Raw genomic sequence first — 23384 nt, 5'->3', positions numbered from 1 at the left:
GATGGATGGGTCCTGGCCTCTCGGGGCCCTAGGGATCCGGAGGGACGGGGGTGGGAATGCCGATCACTGGGATGATGGCCCAACTTGGGACGGGGAGGGGCTTTAGCGGGGGAATTAGTGGAGAACAATTGGAGGGTTACTTAGTAGCAATGCAAATATCATGGTACAGCTATATGGACACTCAATCACTATGGTATTTTTTATTGGTAAATTTACAAACATATATAATGATAAATAGTTTTGAAACTTGTATCTCATTATGGTATATGGTGAAATAAGTATAGCCAGTTATAATTGTAATGGCTTAGCAGATAATAACAAAAGAAGAACAATATTTACATGGCTCAAAGAGAAGGAATATAATATCTATTGTTTACAGGAAACTCATTCAACAATTCTAGATGAAGTTGCGTGGAAAAAGGAATTGGGGGGGTGCAAATATACTTCTCCCCTGGGCAAAGAAACTCAAAAGGGTTGATGATATTAATTAACAGTAATTTCGATCCGAATGTGCAAATTGTCCAAACAGATACGCAAGGTAGATGTATTATTTTAAATATGTTATTGGACCATAAACAGATATGGCTCATTAACCTTTACGGACCAAATAATGATGATCCACACTTCTTTGACAATATATTATATATAATACATTATCAACCCTACAAGCAATTCAAGACTCTATTATTATGGTGGGAGATTATAATACCATTTTAAATCAAATCAAATCAAATCAAATTTTATTGGTCACATGCGCCGAATACAACAGGTGCAGACATTACAGTGAAATGCTTACTTACAGCCCTTAACCAACAGTGCATTTATTTTAAACAAAAAAAGTAAGAATAAAACAACAACAAAAAAAAGTGTTGAGAAAAAAAGAGCAGAAGTAAAATAAAGTGACAGTAGGGAGGCTATATATACAGGGGGGTACCGTTGCAGAGTCAATGTGCGGGGGCACCGGCTAGTTGAGGTAGTTGAGGTAATATGTACATGTGGGTAGAGTTAAAGTGACTATGCATAAATACTTAACAGAGTAGCAGCAGCGTAAAAAGGATGGGGTGGGGGGGCAGTGCAAATAGTCCGGGTAGCCATGATTAGCTGTTCAGGAGTCTTATGGCTTGGGGGTAGAAGCTGTTGAGAAGTCTTTTGGACCTAGACTTGGCACTCCGGTACCGCTTGCCGTGCGGTAGCAGAGAGAACAGTCTATGACTAGGGTGGCTGGAGTCTTTGACAATTTTGAGGGCCTTCCTCTGACACCGCCTGGTATAGAGGTCCTGGATGGCAGGAAGCTTTGCCCCAGTGATGTACTGGGCCGTACGCACTACCCTCTGTAGTGCCTTGCGGTCAGAGGCCAAGCAGTTGCCATACCAGGCGGTGATGCAACCAGTCAGGATGCTCTCGATGGTGCAGCTGTATAATTTTTTGAGGATCTGAGGACCCATGCCAAATCTTTTAGTCTCCTGAGGGGGAATAGGCTTTGTCGTGCCCTCTTCACGACTGTCTTGGTGTGTTTGGACCATGATAGTTCGTTGGTGATGTGGACACCAAGGAACTTGAAGCTCTCAACCTGTTCCACTACAGCCCCGTCGATGAGAATGGGGGCGTGCTCAGTCCTCTTTTTTTTTCCTGTAGTCCACAATCATCTCCTTTGTCTTGGTCACGTTGAGGGAGAGGTTGTTGTCCTGGCACCACACGGCCAGATCTCTGACCTCCTCCCTATAGGCTGTCTCATCGTTGTCGGTGATCAGGCCTACCACTGTTGTGTCGTCGGCAAACTTAATGATGGTGTTGGAGTCGTGCCTGGCCATGCAGTCATGGGTGAACAGAGAGTACAGGAGGGGGACTGAGCACGCACCCCTGAGGGGCCCCCGTGTTGAGGATCAGTGTGGCAGATGTGTTGTTACCTACCCTTACCACCTGGGGGCGGCCCGTCAGGAAGTCCAGGATCCAGTTGCAGAGGGAGGTGTTTAGTCCCAGGATCCTTAGCTTAGTGATGAGCTTAGAGGGCACTATGGTGTTGAATGCTGAGCTGTAGTCAATGAATAGCATTCTCACGTAGGTGTTCCTCTTGTCCAGGTGGGAAAGGGCAGTGTGGAGTGCGATAGAGATTGCATCATCTGTGGATCTGTTGGGGCGGTATGCAAATTGGAGTGGGTCTAGGGTTTCTGGGATTATGCTGTTGATGTGAGCCATGACCAGTCTTTCAAAGCACTTCATGGCTACAGACGTCAGTGCTACGGGTCGGTAGTCATTTAGGCAGGTTATCTTAGAGTTCTTGGGCACGGGGACTATGGTGGTCTGCTTGAAACATGTTGGTATTACAGACTCAGTCAGGGACATGTTGAAAATGTCAGTGAAGACACTTGCCAGTTGGTCAGCACATGCTCGGAGTACACGTCCTGGTAATCCGTCTGGCCCTGCGGCCTTGTGAATGTTGACCTGCTTAAAAGTCTTACTCACATCGGCTACGGAGAGCGTGATCACATAGTCATCCGGAACAGCTGGTGCTCTCATGCATGCTTCAGTGTTGCTTGCCTCGAAGCGAGCATAGAAGTGGTTTAGCTCGTCTGGTAGGCTTGTGTCACTGGGCAGCTCGCGGCTGTGCTTCCCTTTGTAGTCTGTAATAGTTTTCAAGCCCTGCCACATCCGACGAGCGTCAGAGCCAGTGTAGTATGATTCAATCTTAGACCTGTATTGACTCTTTGCCTGTTTGATGGTTCGTCGGAGGTCATAGCGGGATTTCTTATAAGCGTCCGGGTTAGAGTCCCGTTCCTTGAAAGCGGCAGCTCTACCCTTTAGCTCAGTGCGGATGTTTCCTGTAATCCATGGCTTCTGGTTGGGGTATGTACGTACGGTCACTGTGGGGGACGACATCATCGATGCACTTATTGATGAAGCCAGTGACTGATGTGGTGTACTCCTCAATGCTGTCTGAAGAATCCCGGAACATGTTCCAGTCTGTGCTAGCAAAACAGTCCTGTAGCTTAGCATCTGCGTCATCTGACCACTTTTTTATTAACCGAATCACTGGTGCTTCCTGCTTCAGTTTTTGCTTATAAGCAGGAATCAGGAGGATAGAGTTATGGTCAGATTTGCCAAATGGAGGGCGAGGGAGAGCTTTGTATGCGTCTCTGTGTGTGGAGTAAAGGTGGTCTAGAGTTTTTTTCCCTCTGGTTGCACATTTAACATGCTGGTAGAAATTAGGTAGAACGGATTTAAGTTTCCCTGCATTAAAGTCCCCGGCCACTAGGAGCGCTGCATCTGGATGAGCGTTTTCCTGTTGATTAATGGCCTTGTACAACTCATTCAGTGCAATCTTAATGCCAGCATTGGTTTGTGGTGGTAAATAGACAGCTATGAAAAATATAGATGAAAACTCTCTTGGTAAATAGTGTGGTCTACAGCTTATCATAAGATACTCTACCTCAGGCGAGCAAAACCTCGAGACTTCCTTAGTATTTGATTTTGTGCACCAGCTGTTGTTTACAAATATACACAGACCGCCACCCCTTGTCTTACCAGAGTCAGACGTTCTGTCCTGCCGATGTAGCGTATAGCCTGCTAGCTGAATGTTATCATTGTTGTCGTTCAGCCACGACTCCGTGAAACATAAGATATTACAGTTTTTAATGTCCCGTTGGTAGGATAACCGTAATCTTAAATCGTCCATTTTATTCTCAAAAGCTTGAACGTTGGCTAATAGGATTGATGGAAGAGGCAGTTTACTCGCTCGCCGTCGGATCCTTACAAGGCACCCGGATCTGCGTCCGCGATATCTCCGTCTCTTCCTCACGCGAATGACGGGGATCTGGGCCTTGTCGGGTGTCTGTATGATATCCTTCGCGGCCGCCTCGTTGAAGAAAAAATCTTCGTCCAATGCGAGGTGAGTAATCGCTGTCCTGATATCCAGAAGCTCTTTTTGGTTATAAGAGACGATGGCAGAAACATTATGTACAAAATAAATTACAAATAACGCGGAAAAACACACATAATTCAACATTTAAATAGCTCAATGGACCGTAAAGGAAATCACACTACAAACAATCACCCTCATGCTCTTAAGGAAATCATGAATGTCATGGATACATTAGAATTAGTAGATACAGTGGGGGAAAAAAGTATTTAGTCAGCCACCAATTGTGCAAGTTCTCCCACTTAAAAAGATGAGAGAGGCCTGTAATTTTCATCATAGGTACACGTCAACTATGACAGACAAAATGATTTTAAAAAATCCAGAAAATCACATTGTAGGATTTTTAATGAATTTATTTGCAAATTATGGTGGAAAATAAGTATTTGGTCAATAACAAAAGTTTCTCAATACTTTGTTATATACCCTTTGTTGGCAATGACACAGGTCAAACGTTTTCTGTAAGTCTTCACAAGGTTTTCACACACTGTTGCTGGTATTTTGGCCCATTCCTCCATGCAGATCTCCTCTAGAGCAGTGATGTTTTGGGGCTGTCGCTGGGCGACACGGACTTTCTACTCCCTCCAAATATTTTCTATGGGGTTGAGATCTGGAGACTGGCTAGGCCACTCCAGGACCTTGAAATGCTTCTTACGAAGCCACTCCTTCGTTGCCCAGGCGGTGTGTTTGGGATCATTGTCATGCTGAAAGACCCAGCCACATTTCATCTTCAATGCCCTTGCTGATGGAAGGAGGTTTTCACTCAAAATCTCATGATACATGGCCCCATTCATTCTTTCCTTTACACGGATCAGTCGTCCTGGTCCCTTTGCAGAAAAACAGCCCCAAAGCATGATGTTTCCACCCCCATGCTTCACAGTAGGTATGGTGTTCTTTGGATGCAACTCAGCATTCTTTGTCCTCCAAACACGACAAGTTGAGTTTTTACCAAAAAGTTATATTTTGGTTTCATCTGACCATATGACATTCTCCCAATCCTCTTCTGGATCATCCAAATGCACTCTAGCAAACTTCAGACGGGCCTGGACATGTACTGGCTTAAGCAGGGGGGACACGTCTGGCACTGCAGGATTTGAGTCCCTGGCGGCGTAGTGTGTTACTGATGGTAGGCTTTGTTACTTTGGTCCCAGCTCTCTGCAGGTCATTCACTAGGTCCCCCCGTGTGGTTCTGGGATTTTTGCTCACCGTTCTTGTGATCATTTTGACCCCACGGGGTGAGATCTTGCGTGGAGCCCCAGATAGAGGGAGATTATCAGTGGTCTTGTATGTCTTCCATTTCCTAATAATTGCTCCCACAGTTGATTTCTTCAAACCAAGCTGCTTACCTATTGCAGATTCAGTTTTCCCAGCCTGGTGCAGGTCTACAATTTTGTTTCTGGTGTCCTTTGACAGCTCTTTGGTCTTGGCCATAGTGGAGTTTGGAGTGTGACTGTTTGAGGTTGTGGACAGGTGTCTTTTATACTGATAAGTTCAAACAGGTGCCATTAATACAGGTAACGAGTGGAGGACAGAGGAGCCTCTTAAAGAAGAAGTTACAGGTCTGTGAGAGCCAGAAATCTTGCTTGTTTGTAGGTGACCAAATACTTATTTTCCACCATAATTTGCAAATAAATTCATTAAAAATCCTACAATGTGATTTTCAGGATTTTTTTTCTTCTCAATTTGTCTGTCATAGTTGACGTGTACCTATGATGAAAATTACAGGCCTCTCTCATCTTTTTAAGTGGGAGAACTTGCACAATTGGTGGCTGACTAAATACTTTTTTCCCCCACTGTAGATGGGTGGTGATGAATGGAGTTTAAGGATGTAACTAATAACAACTAACAACAACTAATAACTGTGTCCATAATAAGTATATAGGTTATAGGTTGAGAGCTTTTGTGAATGAGCACAGTTAGAAAGATATGGCATATAGAAGCAAATCGGATGGACATCATGAAAATGATCGGAGAGGTTGAGGGTAGAGGAAGTTCAGGAGTAAAAACAAACAAAATAGAATTATTGTAAAATTGACTGTGTCCATAAAATGTATATAGTATGTGTAAGCTGGAAGTAGAGGCCTAAGCATTGTTGTTCACTAGTTTACTCCAATTAGGGAAGGGATGGTGGGGTTGGAAAGTAATAAAGGGAAATATATTTAAAAAAGGAAATATATATGTATGTGTATATATGTATGTATATGTGTATGTATGTAGGTATGTATGTTTATATATATATATATATATATATGCGAGAAAAAATAAACATTAACATTTTACATTTACATTTACATATTAGTCATTTAGCAGACGCTCTTATCCAGAGCGACTTACAGTTAGTGAATACATATTTTTTTTATACATATGGGGGATTGGAAGTGATGCAGACAATTACATTGATGGAAGTTACAATCTATCTGAAATATTAAAGCTGATCTACCCCCTAAAAAAAACCTACAAAAATGAACTAGCTAAGTAGCTATATATCTAGCTATCTATCTGTACCCATTTCTGATGATCCATTGAGCTCATCCATGAAGTCTTCAAGTTTAACGACGGTTTGCATCCAATATGTGGCATTACAGCCCCCAACTGAACTATAGTATAGATCCATTACACTTTGTGATACAAAATGGGGAAGGGGAACCGGGAAAAACTTAAAATAAATAGAATAGAAATATACATACATTTTAATTACCCTACCAACTAACCCTACACTCATTAAAACCCACCACCTTATTCCACTACTTTAACCCTTTAACTACTTTTTATCTGATTTTACCCCAGGCCAAAGGCCTGAGAGGACAGGACACTACCACTCAACACACGCTGTAACTCTTCTTAAGTCAAATCTCGTACCCCCCTAGTACTTCTCTGCAGCTGCTACCACAACAACTATTTTCTGTGATTTACGTTCCATTTCTGCAGTACAGTTGACCATTTCTACAAAAGCTAAGAAGCAAACCTTACTGAAGCATATACAGTTGAAGTCGGAAGTTTACATACACTTAGGTTGGAGTCATTAAAACTCGTTTTTCAACCACTCCACAAATTTCTTGTTAACAAACTATCGTTTTGGCAAGTCGGTTATGACATCTACTTTGTGCATGACACAAGTAATTTTTCCAACAATTGTTTACAGACAGATTATTTCACTCATAATTCACTTTATCACAATTCCAGTGGGTCAGAAGTTTACATACACTAAGTTCACTGTGCCTTTAAACAGCTTGGAAAATTCCATAAAAGTATGTCATGGCTTTAGAAGCTTCTGATAGGCTAATTGACATCATTTGAGTCAATTGGAGGTTTACCTGTGGATGTATTTCAATGCCTACCTTCAAACTAAGTGACTCTTTGCTTGACATCATGGGAAAATAAAAATAAATCAGCCAAAACCTCAGAAAAAAGAATTATAGACCTCCACAAGTCTGGTTCATCCTTGGAAGCAATTTCCAAACACCTGAAGGTACCACGTTCATCTTTACAAACAATAGTACGCAAGTATAAACAACATGCCTTCATACTGCTCAGGAAACAGGTACAACAGTATCTATAGCCACAGTAAAACGAGTCCTATATCGACATAACCTGAAAGGCCGCTCAGCAAGGATGAAGCCACTGCTCCAAAACCGCCATAAAAAAGCCAGACTACGGTTTGCAACTGCACATGGGGACAAAGATTGTACTTTTTCGAGAAATGTCCTCTGGTCTGATGAAACAAAAATAGAACTGTTTGGCCATAATGACCATCGTTATGTTTGGAGGAAAAAGGGGGACGCTTTCAAGCCAAACAACACCATCCCAACTGTGAAGCACGGGGGTGGCAGCATCATGCTATGGGGGTGCCTTGCTGCAGGAGGGACTGGTGCACTTCACCTGGTGTCGCAGGTCTGAATTAGCCCCTGATTAGAAGGAGAGGATGAAAAACAGAGGTGTTTCGGCCCTCCAGGACCGGAATTGAAGAACCCTGTATTAGAGCAACATCTAAAGACATCAGTCAGGAAGTTAAAGCTTGGTCGCAAATGGGTCTTCCAAATTGTTAATGACCCCAAGCATATTTCCAAAGTTGTGACAAAATGGCTTAAGGACAACAATGTCAAGGTATTGGAGTGGCCATCACAAAGCCCTGACCTCAATCCTCCAGAAAATGTGTGGGCAGAACTGAAAAAGCATGTGCGAGCAAGGAGGCCTACAAACCTGACTCAGTTACACCAGCTCTGTCAGGAGGAATGGGTCAACATTCACCCAACTTATTGTGGGAAGCTTGTGGAAGGCTACCCGAAACGTTTCACCCAAGTTAAACAATTTAAAGGCAATGCTACCAAATACTAATTGAGTGTATGTAAACTTCTGACATACTGGGAATGTGATGAAAGAAATAAAAGCTTAAATAAATAATTCTCTCTACAATTACTTTGACATTTCACATTCTTAAAATAAAGTGGTGATCCTAACTGACCTAAGACAGGGAATTATTACTAGGATAAAATGTCAGGAATTGTGAAAAACTGAGTTCAAATGTATTTGGCTAAGGTGTATGTAAACTTCCGACTTCAACTGTATCACTCATTGGCCTATCCCTCTGTGCTGGCACAGATCTACTATTCACAGGGATCCTCTCAGAATCCCTCACACATGACCCATCCTCCTCTACTTTCTTCACTGCCTCAGCATAGGACACCTCTGACTCTAGCCACCTCAACCTGCCTCTCTCGCACCGGACACTTCCAATCCACAGCAACATTTTTCCACCGAAACTACACAATCCTCTATCCCATAACCTCCTGCACACTTCCCACGTCTTGGAATCTCCCTCCTACAGACTGCTGCGACGTGACCATAAATGTTGCACCTGAAACAGCGCAGTGGATTTGCCACAAAAGCTCTAAGAGGATAACTGATATATCCTAACATCACCTTGTTGGTTAAAGACGCTGACTCAAAACTTAAAAGGACTGACAGTGGCTCCTCTGTTTCACCACCCACACCACCAGGTCTGCGTCGCATCAAATGGTGGGCGTCACAAATACCAGGAATCTGCAACTTCAATTGTTCCACCTCCACACATCACTCCGTTCAATGGTGCCCTGTACCTAAGCGCAAAGCAAGATACAGGTCTTTCCCCAACTCCACTTCGGGTTATCTTCACCGACTCTACAGCACCCACCATCTTTTCCATCCAACCTGAAACCACAGATGGATCAGCCAAAAGGCCTGGTTCCAACCTCTTCAAAAATCTCACTCCCACTGGACCAAATGTACAGCATCTTTATCATAACCATGTCCATCAATGCAAGGCTCGGACTCCGTGCTCCCCACAACACCATCTACCCCTTCCATTTCATCTCCAGAACTCGAACTGGCATCCAGCTCACTCTGTTTGAACTTGACACCAATCTTCCTCAAACCCTCTCCCTTGTTATTGCTAGCTTCAACAGATTCAAACCTATCCTCTGCCTCCGTCAGTCTTTTCAACTTCCTCTCTATTCCCTCCAATCCTCCATTCCAATTACCCGATTCCTGAAAATATTCAACTCTTCCAAACCAAATTCTCTTTTTAGGCTCCTCGAGAGACATGCTGAGCCCTGTACTCCCTCCACTTCAAACTCGGTAAAGTGTCCTATTCCTCCAGCAAGCAATGTTGTTGTCCCCTTGACGGCTGTGTCGCAAGCTACATGCAAAAAAACGTAAAGAAATCGTTAGGACCAATGATAGTAGAGCTACTGAGTTCAGACGTAACACATGTCCATATATTGCATTGCGTTGGCAGCCATTTTGGATTTTCTATCCAGTGATGTCCCTGGAACCGGGACCACGTTATACCTCTGGGAATTAACGGATTTGGTTCAGCTCAGTCAGTCGTCCCAATGAGCATTCCCCAGGTAGCTAGTTTACTTTATGCTTGTGACTAGAAACTTCAGCGAGAATTTGGAAGTTGTCTGCCGAAGTTGGGACTTAGGAGAGTTTTTATTGGAATAATTAAAAACAATTTTTTTTGTAGAGGTTAATGCTGTAGTTGTACATTCTCGGTGAAAACCACTATAATAAATGTGTTTTAGCTGTCACCTTGGCCTGATATTGGCTAAACTATCTAGCTACTTCCCTCTCCTTACTGCACAACCTGGTCTAAGAGCATTTCGTATTATTCTGTACGTAAATCCGAGACACCTCATTTACATAGTATGATATGTTACGTTTCAAATGGTATGTTTTAATTCGTGAATGTCCTTCACCCATTTCGTAAGATATGTTACGAATGACAATTCACATTATATGTTACGAATTTGCAAAACGTACAATATGTTATGAATTTGCAAAAAAATTACTATATGTTACAAATTAGAAAAATGTATGATATGTTATGAATTCTAGATAGGTGGCTAACGTTAGCTAGCTGGCTAACGTTAGCTAGGCTAAGGTTTACGGGTTAAGTTTTTGCCTTATGTAACCACCTGTCTTATGTAACCATACCAAACGTAACATAGCATTCTAATCTGAATTTCCTGGATGTACTTTTACTATGAGATGAGGCTGCCGTTGCACTGGTGGTCATTCATACCGGCTTGTCGTTACGTTAGCTCATTGGCATGTCAAGTTTTAACTAGCGCCATGCTGCTGTTGTTGCCAGCATGAACTAGCTAGCTGGGGAAGGCTGATTAGGACGACTGCCTCACAACTGACTGAACCAAATCCGTTCATCCCCACTCAACTCTCGCTGCGCGACATAAGTGATACATTTTGGGCACCAGACGTGTCCGTACACCCCATACAGAACCAATCAGTCAATATAATCGAGAACTATCATCAGAAATCACGTGATATGAATCAGACAGTGGGGGCGCCGCCTGACCCACTAGTTGTTCAGCAGGTTCAAATCAAAGTTTTATATCGTAATATCCGAGTAGGCAAAAAGCATCAACCATGGCTGTTATTACACCCCGTATACGTTGGTGGCGGAAATGACCATTTTTATTGTGCTGTAACTAAAACTAAGGTATGTAATCGCATTATTTTTTTAAACTGTGATTTACAAAGCTAATGTAATGGATTTTAAAAAGTGTTTTTACCTTGGGATAGAGTGCTAATATGACCCATAGTAGGAAAGAACATTTCTTGACTGCAATTCGATCTGAATATATAATCAATTTAAAAGGATTTGCAATTTTGCATTATCAGTCTTTTCGGCTTAAATTTCCCGGGAACCATGTCATGTGTCATTTCCTGTTTTCGGTGCTAGGCTGCATCTAATTTCTTTGGCTGCATCTCCGGTCTCTGTCGTAAATCTCCATACTTTTCCCAAAGTTTGCACTTTCTCACATGGATTTAAACTCTCTCTAGCCAATGCCTACACCATTCATATAACCAGGAACCAATATCCAAAGTGGGTACTTAGAACAACTAATTTCATATGATATGCCTACATCTAAAATACATATGAGGGGGTACTTTGGAGGCACTAAGGGCAGAGCAAGATGTGATTGGGCCTACAATGACCAAAAGAAGGTTGAGAACCGCTGGACTACTGCAAGTATTAGATGGTACATTATAACAATTCCAGCAATAATCATCCATTAGCCAAGATGCCAATTCGCATACCGCCCCAACAGATCCACAGATGACGCAATCTCAATTGCACTCCACACTGTCCTTTCCCACCTGGACAAAAGGAACACCTACAGTATGTGAGAATGTTGTTCCTTTGACTACAGCTCAGCGTTCAACACCATAGTGCCCACAAATGTCATCACTAAGCTAAGGACCCTGGGACTAAACACCTCCTTCTGCAACTGGATCCTGGACTTCCTGACTGGCCGCCCCCAGGTGGTAAAGGTAGGCAACAACACATCTGCCACACTGATCCTCAACACGGGGGCCCCTCAGGGGTGCGTGCTTAGTCTCCTCCTGTACTCCCTGTTCACCCACGACTGCGTGGCCAAGCACGACTCCAACACCATCATTAAATTTGCTGACGGCACAACAGTGGTAGGCCTGATCACCAACAACAATGAGACAGCCTATAGGGAGGTCAGAGACCTGGCAGTGTGGTGCCAGGACAACAACCTCTCCCTCAATGTGAGCAAGACAAAGGATCTGATCGTGGACTACAGGAAAAGGAAGGCCGAACACGCCCCCATTCACATCGATGGGGCTGTAGTCGAGCGGGTCGAGAGTTTCAAGTTCCTTGGTGTCCACATCACCAACAAACTATCATGGTCCAAACACACCAAGACAGTCGTGAAGAGGGCACGACAACACCTTTTCCCTCTCAGGAGACTGAAAAGATTTGGCATGGGTCCCCAGATCCTCAAAAAGTTCTACAGCTGCACCATTGAGAGCATCCTGACTGGTTGCATCACCACCTGGTATGGCAACTGCTCGACATCGACCGTAAGGCGCTACAGAGGGTAGTGCGTACGGCCCAGTACATCACTGGGGCCAAGCTTCCTGCCATCCAGGACCTCTATGCTAGGCAGTGTCAGAGGAAGGCCCAAAGAATTGTCAAAGACTCCAGTCTCCCAAGTCATAGACTGTTCTCTCTGCTACCGCACAGCAAGCGGTACCAGAGTGCCAAGTCTAGGACCAAAAGGCTCCTCAACAGCTTCTTCCCCCAAGCCATAAGACTGCTGAACAATTAATCAAATGGCCACCCAGACTATTTGCATTGACCCCCCCACGCCAGTAATTAACCAACCTTGTGTAAATTAGACACAAGGATTTTCTTCTGAATAACTGGTCAGGGCATAGCACTTTCCATTCAGCTTCAGGCAACTTTGAAGTAAGGCTTGTAGTGACTACTATCCGTCACGCCCAACCAGTGCAGTTCAGTGTTGCTTATACAATGTTCACTAGATCTATCAATGTAATTACACCCAACACAACGTTGAATATTATTTTTAATTAAACAACATTTAATTGTGGCTAGGTAATAATGGAGTTCATTGCAACTGCAAGGATGTCTGTGTATGACTGAGAAAAAAAAATACAGACACAAATACAAAGTGATAAATTGTAAGGTAATAAAGTATGTTCTTGATAATCAAAGACAAAATACTTTGTTGGCTACATTCACAGTTCACTTTGAAAAAATAACGTCAAACAGATGTGTTTTTAATATAGTGCCTGCACTGAAATACTTAATCCATTACGTAGTGTGGTAAATGAGTTTACACACAGTTACCCAATTTCTAATTCTGAACTGACTCTTTGTACACCAGCAAAGATTCTGGTTATTGACTACAATTACTATTTTACCATGCAGTACACATTTGCTGTGCAAAGTCAGGTGAAGTGCACTGTTGTGTATCTGGAATTGAGTATTGAACTAAGCCAAGCATCATTCATAACATACAAAACATACATACTGTAGCTCCATAACATACAAATACACTGAGTTTACAAAACATTAAGAATACCTTCCTAATATTGAGTTGCACCCCCTCCCATTTTGCCCTCAGAACAGCCTCAATTCGTCAGGGTATGGACTCTACAAGGTGTCGAAAGCGTTCCACAGGAATGCTGGCCCATATTGACTCCAATGCTTCCCACGGTGTCAAGTTGGCTGGATGTCCTTTCGGTGGTGGACCATTCTTGACAACTGTTGAGCTTGAAAAACCCAGCAGCGTTGCAGTTCTTGTCACAAACCATGCGCTTGGCACCTACTACCATACCCCGAGTGGTGCAGTGGTCTAAGGTACTGCATCGCAGTGCTAGCTGTGCCACTAGAGATCCTGGTTCGAATCCAGGCTCTGTCGTAGCTGACCGGGAGACCCATGGGGCGGCGCACAATTGGCCCAGGGTAGGGGAGGGAATGGCCAGCAGGGATGTAGCTCAGTTGGTAGAGCATGGCGTTTGCAATGCCAGGGTTGTGCGTTCGATTCCCACAGGGGGCCAGTATTAAAACAATTAAATGTATGCACTCACTAACTGTAAGTCGCACTGGATAAGAGCGTCTGCTAAATGACTAAAATGTAAAGGCACTTAAATCTTTTGTCTTGCCCATTCACCCTCTGAATGGCACACATACACAATCCATGTCTTAATTGTCTCAAGGCTTAGAAATCCTTCTTTAATCAGTCTCCTCCCCTTCATCTACACTGATTGAAGTGGATTTAACAAGTGACATCAATGAGGGATCATAGCTTTCACCTGGATTTACCTGGTCAGTCTGTCATGGAAAGATCAGGTGTCCTTAATGTTTTGTATACTCAGTGTACATTCATATATTATTTCCATCCTCCTGGGAATTAGAGACAGGTCCTGGTGCAGCCCAACCTCCAGCTCCAGCCTCAGCCCAACCTCCAGCTCTAGCCTCAGCCCAACCTCCAGCTCTAGCCTCAGCCCAACCTCCAGCTCTAGCCTCAGCCCAACCTCCAGCTCTAGCCTCAGCCCAACCTCCAGCTCTAGCCTCAGCCCAACCTCCAGCTCTAGCCTCAGCCCAACCTCCAGCTCTAGCCTCAGCCCAACCTCCAGCACCAACTACAGGGCCTGTTCCAGCTCCAACTCCACTCCCAGCACCACCCCCAGCTGCAAAATTGCTCCATCTTTTCATAATCAGCAGACACATTGACCCAGAAAAAAACAATAACAAGTGGTGGATGGTGTCACAGGCCGGCTCATAGCCTGTGGCAAAAAGGAGGGGACATGAACAACAGGTATAGGCCAATCAAAAGGTTCTTTATTGTAAACCAAAAACTATTAACTTTAAACAAAGAAAAAGGAATGAGGTGTGGAAATGTCATAATGTAGGGTGTAGGTAAGGTGCATGGATGCATGAATCTGTGTGTGTGTGAACATGACTGAGTGGAAACTAAGTACACCTACAAAGGAACAAACAAAACAGGATCATACCTGGAGGAGCAGAGAGAGAGAGTGGTTAGTGAAGCAGTTTTAAATACCCCGAGCCCAGGTGGCTCCAATCACACCAACTCCAATCACTAACGACCCTCCTCTGCCCACCGTTGACCTTTAGTGAGAGCAGTGGCCACAATGGGTATCTGTTCAAAGGGAATGTCCTGATTGTCTAAAGTACTGTACTGTACATGTCAATGTTGTTAATCTCAATGACCAAGTCATTACAATTCTGCATTGAAACATTTTAGAGAGCATTGCATCTTACTTATTCTGAATTTAATGCCACGGCCGGCCTCCAAAATGGTAGATAGTTGGTCCATGCCATAGTGGGAGTTTTTTAAAAACTCTATCCCACCTGGCATGCCCTTTACTTCAATGACCACTGTCTTGGCAGCCACAGCCATATATGGAACTCTGCCATGTCCACCTGCTTCATCTAAACAGAAACAGAAATAAGGCTTTAGTGAAGGAAGATCAAGTGTACACATTATTCCAAGCTTCTACCAGTGATCCAGAAATCTGCTTACTTGAATATCAACAATGTAAACCAACAAGGCACAGCTACCACATATGTTTTTATAAATAAAATGTCAGCCCTTGTATCCAGAACTCTGCCTTTGAATTTTAGTGGTTACATTTTTTAAGCTTGCTTAAAAGTGGCGTACGACCGTTATTTAATTGTTGAATCACAGATATACAGTACATTTTAATAGTTATTTCAAATAAAATGATACATACTATACTTCTGGTTGAATAAGGCATGTACTCTTTGCACCCTAGCCTTGTCAAACCCCTTAAACTTTGACTGTGAAGCTGCAGGTTTGCCTAGATGTAACAATAAAAGAGGCACAGTAGTGTATGAGTGTGTTTAAAGGCATTATAGATGTACAGATGTAGGATCTTAATTTGAGTCAGTTTGCTACAGCAGGAAAATAATCCTGCATTAACAGGAAATGTGAATTGTTATGTGGATTATAATAAATGTACATTTTTGTCGGGGGTTGATACATTTATCGGGAAAATCAAGTCTGAAATTCCAAAGTGGAAATTACAAACTTCAGAAGCCTTTTCAAACCTCAAATATACAACAAGTAAAAAATGTTCTGCATTGCAGAAAGGTTGTCCTGCAACAGGGGGATCAAATTAAGATCCTACATCTGTATGCTTGAGGTTAAGTTTCCAAAGTTATTTTTTAAATATGTGTACCAGAAAACTTGGCGATCAGATCCTGGACCTCAACAAATTCCTTTCCCCTCCCAGATGAGGCTGTACTGACTAGTTTTGGGGTCCTCTGGGTTGTGGACAAGGAATGCTGTGTCGACCCCCATACCTTCCAACTCCATAACCTTACAAAAAATGATGTAGAAATAGACCAGATAAATAATAAATGATATTAGATGTAAAAGAAATACAATACCTAAAAATGCTTATAGGAAAAGAGTTGGTGAAAAGACTGAACTCCTTCCATAAGAAAAATGCCTGTTCTCTGCATCTTAAATCTGTATCTCAAATCTAACTCCAACTATCAAAGACATTACTTTTTTTGAAGTAAAGGTTTAAAAATGTATTGACTTACTACTGTGACCCTATATATTGCCAACATTGATTTCAACTGTCTTAAATAATCGTTGACTTTTAAGGCCTTCAGGTTCCCCTTCAACTCCTGACCTCCTGCCTGTAGCTTGTCTGCCTCATCACTGTAATGGGCTTTTGTGGCAGGTGGTAATGCCTGCCATTTTCCCTGTGTACCTGCCATAACTCCTAAGAGAAAACCCTCTGATAATTCATCTAAAAAAAATAATAATTGGCCTACATCAAAGACACCCCCACAAGAGTGTGCAAAGCTGTCATCAAGGCAAAGGGTGGCTATTTGAAGAATCTCAAATATATAATATATTTTGATTTGTTTAACACTTTTTTGGCTACTACATGATTCCATGTGTGTTATTTCATAGTTTTGATGTCTTCACTATTATTCTACAATGTAGAAAATAGTACAAAATAAAGAAAAACCCTTGAATGAGTAGGTGTTCTAAAACTTTTGACCGGTAGTGTACTTCACAAGACGAGGTCAGACAGACAAATAGATAGAGGTATACTGTAGGTGGTGAGTTACGGTTTAGTCTTCCTGTATTTAGGAACCTGATGCTGGTTGATATGAATGACTTGTGTGCCCTGTTTGTTCTACAGAGTGGGGTTTTGAACCTTCGACCTGACAGCAGCAGTTGGTACTGGTTGTATGTTGGTGTGTCTTAGTAAAATTGTCTGGATTTATGGATGGTTCTTGATTTGTAGAATGATGGGCAGCTGTATAATGTCTTGCAATTCAAGAGTCAATGCAATTCATACTGTGCCATAAAAGGTTCTACTTGTTTACTAATTCATTCAAACTAAAACCTTGTGAGAGTTCTTGCCTATCATGCTGTACCAAAAGCAATTACCACCAACTCTGATTGTGTGGCAATAAAGTATTGCTGTGACCAGTGTAACAGACCAATCTAAAGACACTACACACAGACGAGATGGGAGACAACGACCAGTCCGTCACATTCCTTTTGATCTTTCCCGTGAGCAGTCTTTCTGAATTCATAAAGTAGAATCTGGGTCGGCCATCGGTCAACGACCAATGCGCGAGACTGCTCTCTACACAAAAACAAAACTGAAACTATGGAACTGCAAATGAGCCGTCGTGGGGCAGTGTGCCCACAAAAGCCTGGGACTTGGTTGGAGACAGTACAGGGTCGTATTCACTAGGCACCAAACAGAATGAAAATGGACTGAAACTGCAAGGGACTACCTGAACTTGTTTTCCATTGCAAAAGTGAATTTTGTTACGGTCCGCACCAATAAACACGACCTAGTGCTTAGGTTACAACAGAGCTACCTAACCCAATTCCTGGAGATCTACCATCCTGTGGGTATTCAGTCCAACCCTAACCTAACATACCTGATTCAGCTAGTTGAGGGTCATGTTCCAGGCCCTGACCAAATTGCAGATAATGCATTGCATCACCCAATAGTTGCATAGCATGTCATTTGCATGCCACATCATCGACTGCGCAGTCGGGCGTTAGATTGCTATACCGCTATATCATATGGGTGGCATTCCTGCCTGACTACATTGCAGACGCCTGCCAGATCTCGCAAAGCTTGGATAGGTGTTTAACAATTCAGCTAACCACATCATATGATATAGCAATGTAAAGCCCGACAGTCGATGACGTGGCACACAACCATTGGTTGATGCAATGCAACGTCTTCAACGTAATCAGTCAGGAACACCACCAGTATGTGGTTAGCTGCTATGTTCAACGCTGGCCTCGCGTAGCCATCCTTCCAAATCTTGTCTTGTTGAATCGTGTTGGAAGTCTGGAGAAATACAATATAGGATTCTGGGTTTGAATGGGAGTGTAGGTTTTTGGTTTTTGTTCAAACCCTTATCTAGCACACCTAACTAACTGGTTGATAAGCTGAATCACGTTAGTTACTACTGGGTTTGGAGTGAAAACCTACAGGATGGTTGCTTTCCAGGAACAGAGTTGTTACGCCCTGCAATAGTGATAAATAAAAGTAGAGGCCAATAAATCATCAAATAATTGGAACCAATTATGCTAATCTGTTATGTTAGCTATCAATTGTAATACACCCATAAATTAAGAAGCAATGAAGTCCACCTGGAACGCGCCCGCGGGCTAGCAACGCAATTACCGGCTAGCAATGTCAGTCAAGCTAGCCAGCTGGGCCACGAGTTGCCGGAGCTCGTTCAGAGGTGACGTTTTAAATGATTCTATTAATTTAGGAGCTGCAAATGCAATGCTCACTTAATATTTAATAATTACCATTTGCTTCATATGGCAGGCAAAATAAGAATTTGTTCTTAACTGACTTGCCTAGTTAAATAAAGGTTAAATAAATAAATAAAATAAAAGGGAGGTCTGGTTGTCGGCCATGCTGGAAATGTGATATCGCGTTAGTGTGTCATTTTCAATACAGTACATCTACACCACGATAAGAAACGTTGATTTGAACCTTCTGACCAACTAGTGGGTCAGGCGGCGCCCCACTGTCTGATTCATATCACGTGATTTCTGATGATTGTTCTCGATTATATTGACTGATTGCAATTGTTTGGGGTGGTCCATATAGCCTCTCCCTACACAAGATGGAAAGGACAAGACATGGGTATACTGACCGCTTATATGTAGACATTTAATTGGTCCATTCTCAATGTTTTGGTGCGTTTAGGGACGTGGCATTTACCAGAAGTTTATTATATCCACCAATAGAAATAGAGGTCATATAGATTCGCCCAGATTTTGTGAACCCCTTTGTTTGGTTCGTCGTCCTTAAATATTGGCCAAATTGATTATTTTGTGTGTGTGAGTGAAGGAATAAAAGTGTACAGAAGTAGAAAGAGAAGTATAGAAGTCAGAACTTTGTGATGATATGAGGCTTTTAAAATTAATTCATTATGATATGCCCTTACATGCCATTCATCCATTGTCCCATGGATTTTCTGCGATATTTTCCATGCATGTCTTTCAAGCTTCCATTGGTTTATAGATTACCTATTTGTAGACCAGATATGAATATGCTCATTTCAAAGGTCACACTTTATTGCACATGAGGTGTTTAGGCTACATATACCCAAACCAATTCTTACAATTGAGAGCCTGTGTATAGTCACATTTTGGGGAGGAAATAGCTTCTGACAGCACATTATAATCCTACAAAAAAGATTTATCCTACATTATATTAAGCATGGGAACAAAGTAGTCTACCCAAGTTAAAATATAACCTAACTGTTCTGTTCTCAAGAACTGCTCAGAGTAACTGTGATCGGCTACAGCAGGTAAGGTGACAAAGTATGAGCCAAATGTCTAAAAGTGTTCTTGTGTATACTTTGTAAATGTATAAGGATATTTAAAACATTAAAGTTGAATGTCTTAATAGTTCAAGCTCTGTTAGATACTGGGGTCAATGGAAAAGTATGTGGAGGATGGGTACAGAACTTCAACTTCAAACAGTAAAATAAAGTGCTGTAACGGTAGACAGAACCGTTAATTGTAGTCTGTTGCACCGGTTTACTACTAGTCTACATGTAGTCTAGTATGTAATAGTCTGCTCATGTCTCAAGGGTCAATGTCAATAATTCACACATTATTTCAATGAAAGAAGATCGAGAACGAATAGTTTGGTTAGAAACCAACTTTTGGAAAGAGTCATTTTTTTAATGCAGTGGCTGCGTGACCTGATTCTGTCGAAGCCTCTTCCCAATAGCTGAATAACTGTACCTTCTGCACATGTGCTACTTTACGGTGAAAGGCATGTTGTACAAACTTTGTCTGCTGTAACCACAGAGAATGATAGAGGCCTCTAGTGGCCATTTTAGCATGGGCAGCGTCATTGAGGGCGTCCACCATGCTTCTGCCATTTTAAAGTAATTAAAGTAGTCAACTGGGTGGGGACTCCTATGAGTTGTAGGCTCAATGGCACTGCCCATGCTGTCACAGATGCTATAATGGCATAGATACAAAGATGAGTCCTCTATCTAGCTCTATGGAAGGAACTATAAACCACATGATCAACATATTGTACAAACTTATTTGTCTCATGTCTGTTGTAACTATAAACAATATTATATTTTCAGAGTAGGATATGGCAGAATATATTAAGATTACACCAAGGTTCATAGGTTACATCAATTGATGGGGAGTAAGACAGCATAAAACCAACAAAAATTTACACAAATGTCTTAAAATACATTCCACATAGGCTACAGGTAGACTGATTTGTGCATAAAACATGCGCAGAATGTGATATGGTTACTTAGCTCTCGGGAAGAGGAGTCCTGGGGGGGCCATTTTTCAATTGAGGTGAACCCTCAGAGTACTGTAAATCACAGAAGCACATTCAATTACATTCTATTCACATGCTTGCTTTATTGGCAGGTGACGTTTGCAAACTCCATAGTTCTGAAGATGGTACCTCCGCTTTGCTTTCACCACCTCAAACAATACTGGGCCATGTACAGGTTAAGACTGATAAGGAAAAGCTGCTTGACTCAAATTACATTCCTTGACTTTGATACTAGACGGTGTCATTCTTCCAGACCTCCAGTAGATTTGATCGCTATCAACTACCCAGCAGAAACAATCAATGGGAGAAAATACCGAGACAACCATCAGACCAGTCAGATGCCACTCTCTAAAATAAACCACATCTTAAAAGCTAATGAGTACAGTTATAAAGTCAATGGATATGATGGACGAAACTCTGTTAACTCAATTTTAGGGTTTGATAGTAACATGTTGGCATCAAATGCTCTGAGTGAGGACCGCAGGAGTGCAGCGACTTGTCTCCAGAGTAGGGGAATGCTTTTTGGGGTATTTGATGGACATGCAGGTTATGCGTGCGCCCAGGCAGTCAGTGAAAGGCTCTTCTACTACATTGCTGTGACTCTACTCCCAGTGAAGACCTTAAGGGACATTGAGGATGCAGTTGAGAATGAAAGGCCGGTGTTACCCATGCTACAGTGGCACAAGCACCCAAATGACCATACCAGCACAGATTCTGGGAAGCTTTACTTCAACAGCCTTAGGACGTACTGGCAAGAGAGGATCGATCTAGAGGAGGACGAGGACAGGTACGTCCAAACGGCTTTGATGAATGCATTCAAGAGGTTGGACAATGACATTTCACTTGAGGCCCAGGTGGACTTTGGGGACCCCTTCTCCCACTTCACCCCTCTTCGGGTGGCTCTGTCTGGGTGCACAGCATGTGTCGTCCACGTGGATGGAAATGACCTGCATGTGGCCAACCTGGGGGATAGCAGGGCTGTGCTGGGAGTCCAAGAGGAGAATGGGACCTGGTCAGCACACACCATCAGCAACGACCACAATGCCCAAAACCCAGACGAGTTGCAGAGGGTTCTCTCTGAGCACCCTGCGCTCGAACACAAGACAGTAGTCAAACACGGCAGGCTACTGGGCCTCCTCATGCCCTTCAGAGGGTTCGGAGACATTAAGTTTAAATGGAGCGGTGAAATGTTGAACAGGGTGTATGAAACAAGACCAGACATCTTGTCGGCCAATGAGTTTGTTAAGATGCTCCCACCTAACTACCACACGCCACCATATCTCATTGCTGAGCCAGAGGTGACAAGCCACACACTGAGGCCAAAGGACAAGTTTCTGATCATGGCAACTGATGGCCTATGGGAGCTGATGCACAGGCAAACTGTGGTGCAGGTCATAGGAGAACATCTGACTGGTCTACACTGGCAGAAACCAGTATCTGGGCTCTCCTTTACAATGGGACAGATGCACAGGTTGCTCCAGGAGAGGAAAAGCAGAGCCATTTCGGCTTTAGAGGACGAGAACTCTGCAACACATCTGATCCGCCATGCTTTAGGGAGTGATGGCTTTGGTACAGTGGAGCCAAGGCGCTTGTCGAAAATGCTCAGCTTGCCTCAGGACCTGGCAAGGATGTACAGGGATGATATAACAATTGTTGTAATCCATTTAAATAGTGCCAACATGTAAGCTAATCAAAGATCAGACATTTCGGGGGGATAAAGGGCTCTATTTTTGGCCGGCGCTCTTGTCTAACTGGTGCTGTGACATTTTCCAAGAGAGCTGATGATGATGGCGGTGACCCTCATATTTTGAAATATTTCAGTTGTTTTCCTGTAACAATTGCTTGTTTTCTATTCCATTTGATTAAAAACCAAGTCCTCTGTAGGCTTCCCTACTATAACGAAGTCGCGTTCAACATCAGAGTCTTTCCGTTTTTTTTAAAATCCTGGCTATGCATATGCCAAGTAGCCCATCAAGAAAAATATTTGATAATAGTCTACTTGTGAGTGCCGTTTTGGAGGTTTAGATTATTTTCATACCTGCCTTCTTCATTTTGCGTGTTCAAGGATCTATCCCCATTTCAATAGATGCGTTCCTACAAACGTATTGACATTGTTCAGTCCTATAATACCGAAGAGATATCTTGCCTATTTATAGAAGCCTAATATTTTTACTTTCGGAGACGTGCGAATGTTATGCGTAAATTACCGACATTACATGTTGAAGCCATCTAGAACAATGTGGACTGCAAACACCAAACATATTTAGCAAAACTGGATGCAAGTCTACTGTTGCTATTATTTGTTAATGTATGCTATTTAATAAACGGTATCAATCCACAATGGACTAATACGTGAATATCTGTGCCCTCAAGCCGAATTGATGATAACGCAAACCGTCAATAGCATACACAACTTGAGACAATTGCCATCACTATTACAGTTTTCTTTTGGGTACTATTTTCACAAGTATGTGGTGAATTTTCAAAACTCCAAACCGGTAACACTTGTAACACAGCCACTCTTACATTCAAAACCTTTAATTGTGCATTCATTTTCTTTGTAGACATCTTTCACCACACAACCATTGATTCAAAACATATGTTTACTTTGAAATATAATGAGTACATTGGTTTATTCACCAAAACAGAACATAATGCCACCAGAGGTCTCTTCACAGTCCTCAAGTCCAGAACAGACTATGGGAGGTGCACAGTTTATGGAACTCTATTCCACATTAAGTAATTCATGCAAGCAGTG

At 42.6% G+C, this 23384-nt stretch overlaps 1 protein-coding gene across 1 annotated transcript; it reads left to right on the top strand.

The window, feature by feature from the left end:
* The first annotated feature begins 19414 nt into the window (after positions 1-19414).
* On the top strand, positions 19415-22967 carry si:ch211-15p9.2 (uncharacterized protein LOC562650 homolog). Its single transcript, XM_045224082.1, has 2 exons — positions 19415-19619; positions 20719-22967. The coding sequence occupies exon 2, from the start codon at positions 20749-20751 to the stop codon at positions 22309-22311; it is 1563 nt and encodes a 520-aa protein (XP_045080017.1). The 5' UTR covers positions 19415-19619; positions 20719-20748; the 3' UTR covers positions 22312-22967.
* Positions 22968-23384: the final 417 nt, after the last annotated feature.

This window comes from Coregonus clupeaformis, chromosome 12, assembly GCF_020615455.1.
Source record: "Coregonus clupeaformis isolate EN_2021a chromosome 12, ASM2061545v1, whole genome shotgun sequence".
Taxonomy (NCBI): domain Eukaryota; kingdom Metazoa; phylum Chordata; class Actinopteri; order Salmoniformes; family Salmonidae; genus Coregonus; species Coregonus clupeaformis.
The sequence above is the reverse complement of the archived record's forward strand: the minus strand, read 5'-3'. Positions and strand labels throughout refer to the sequence as shown.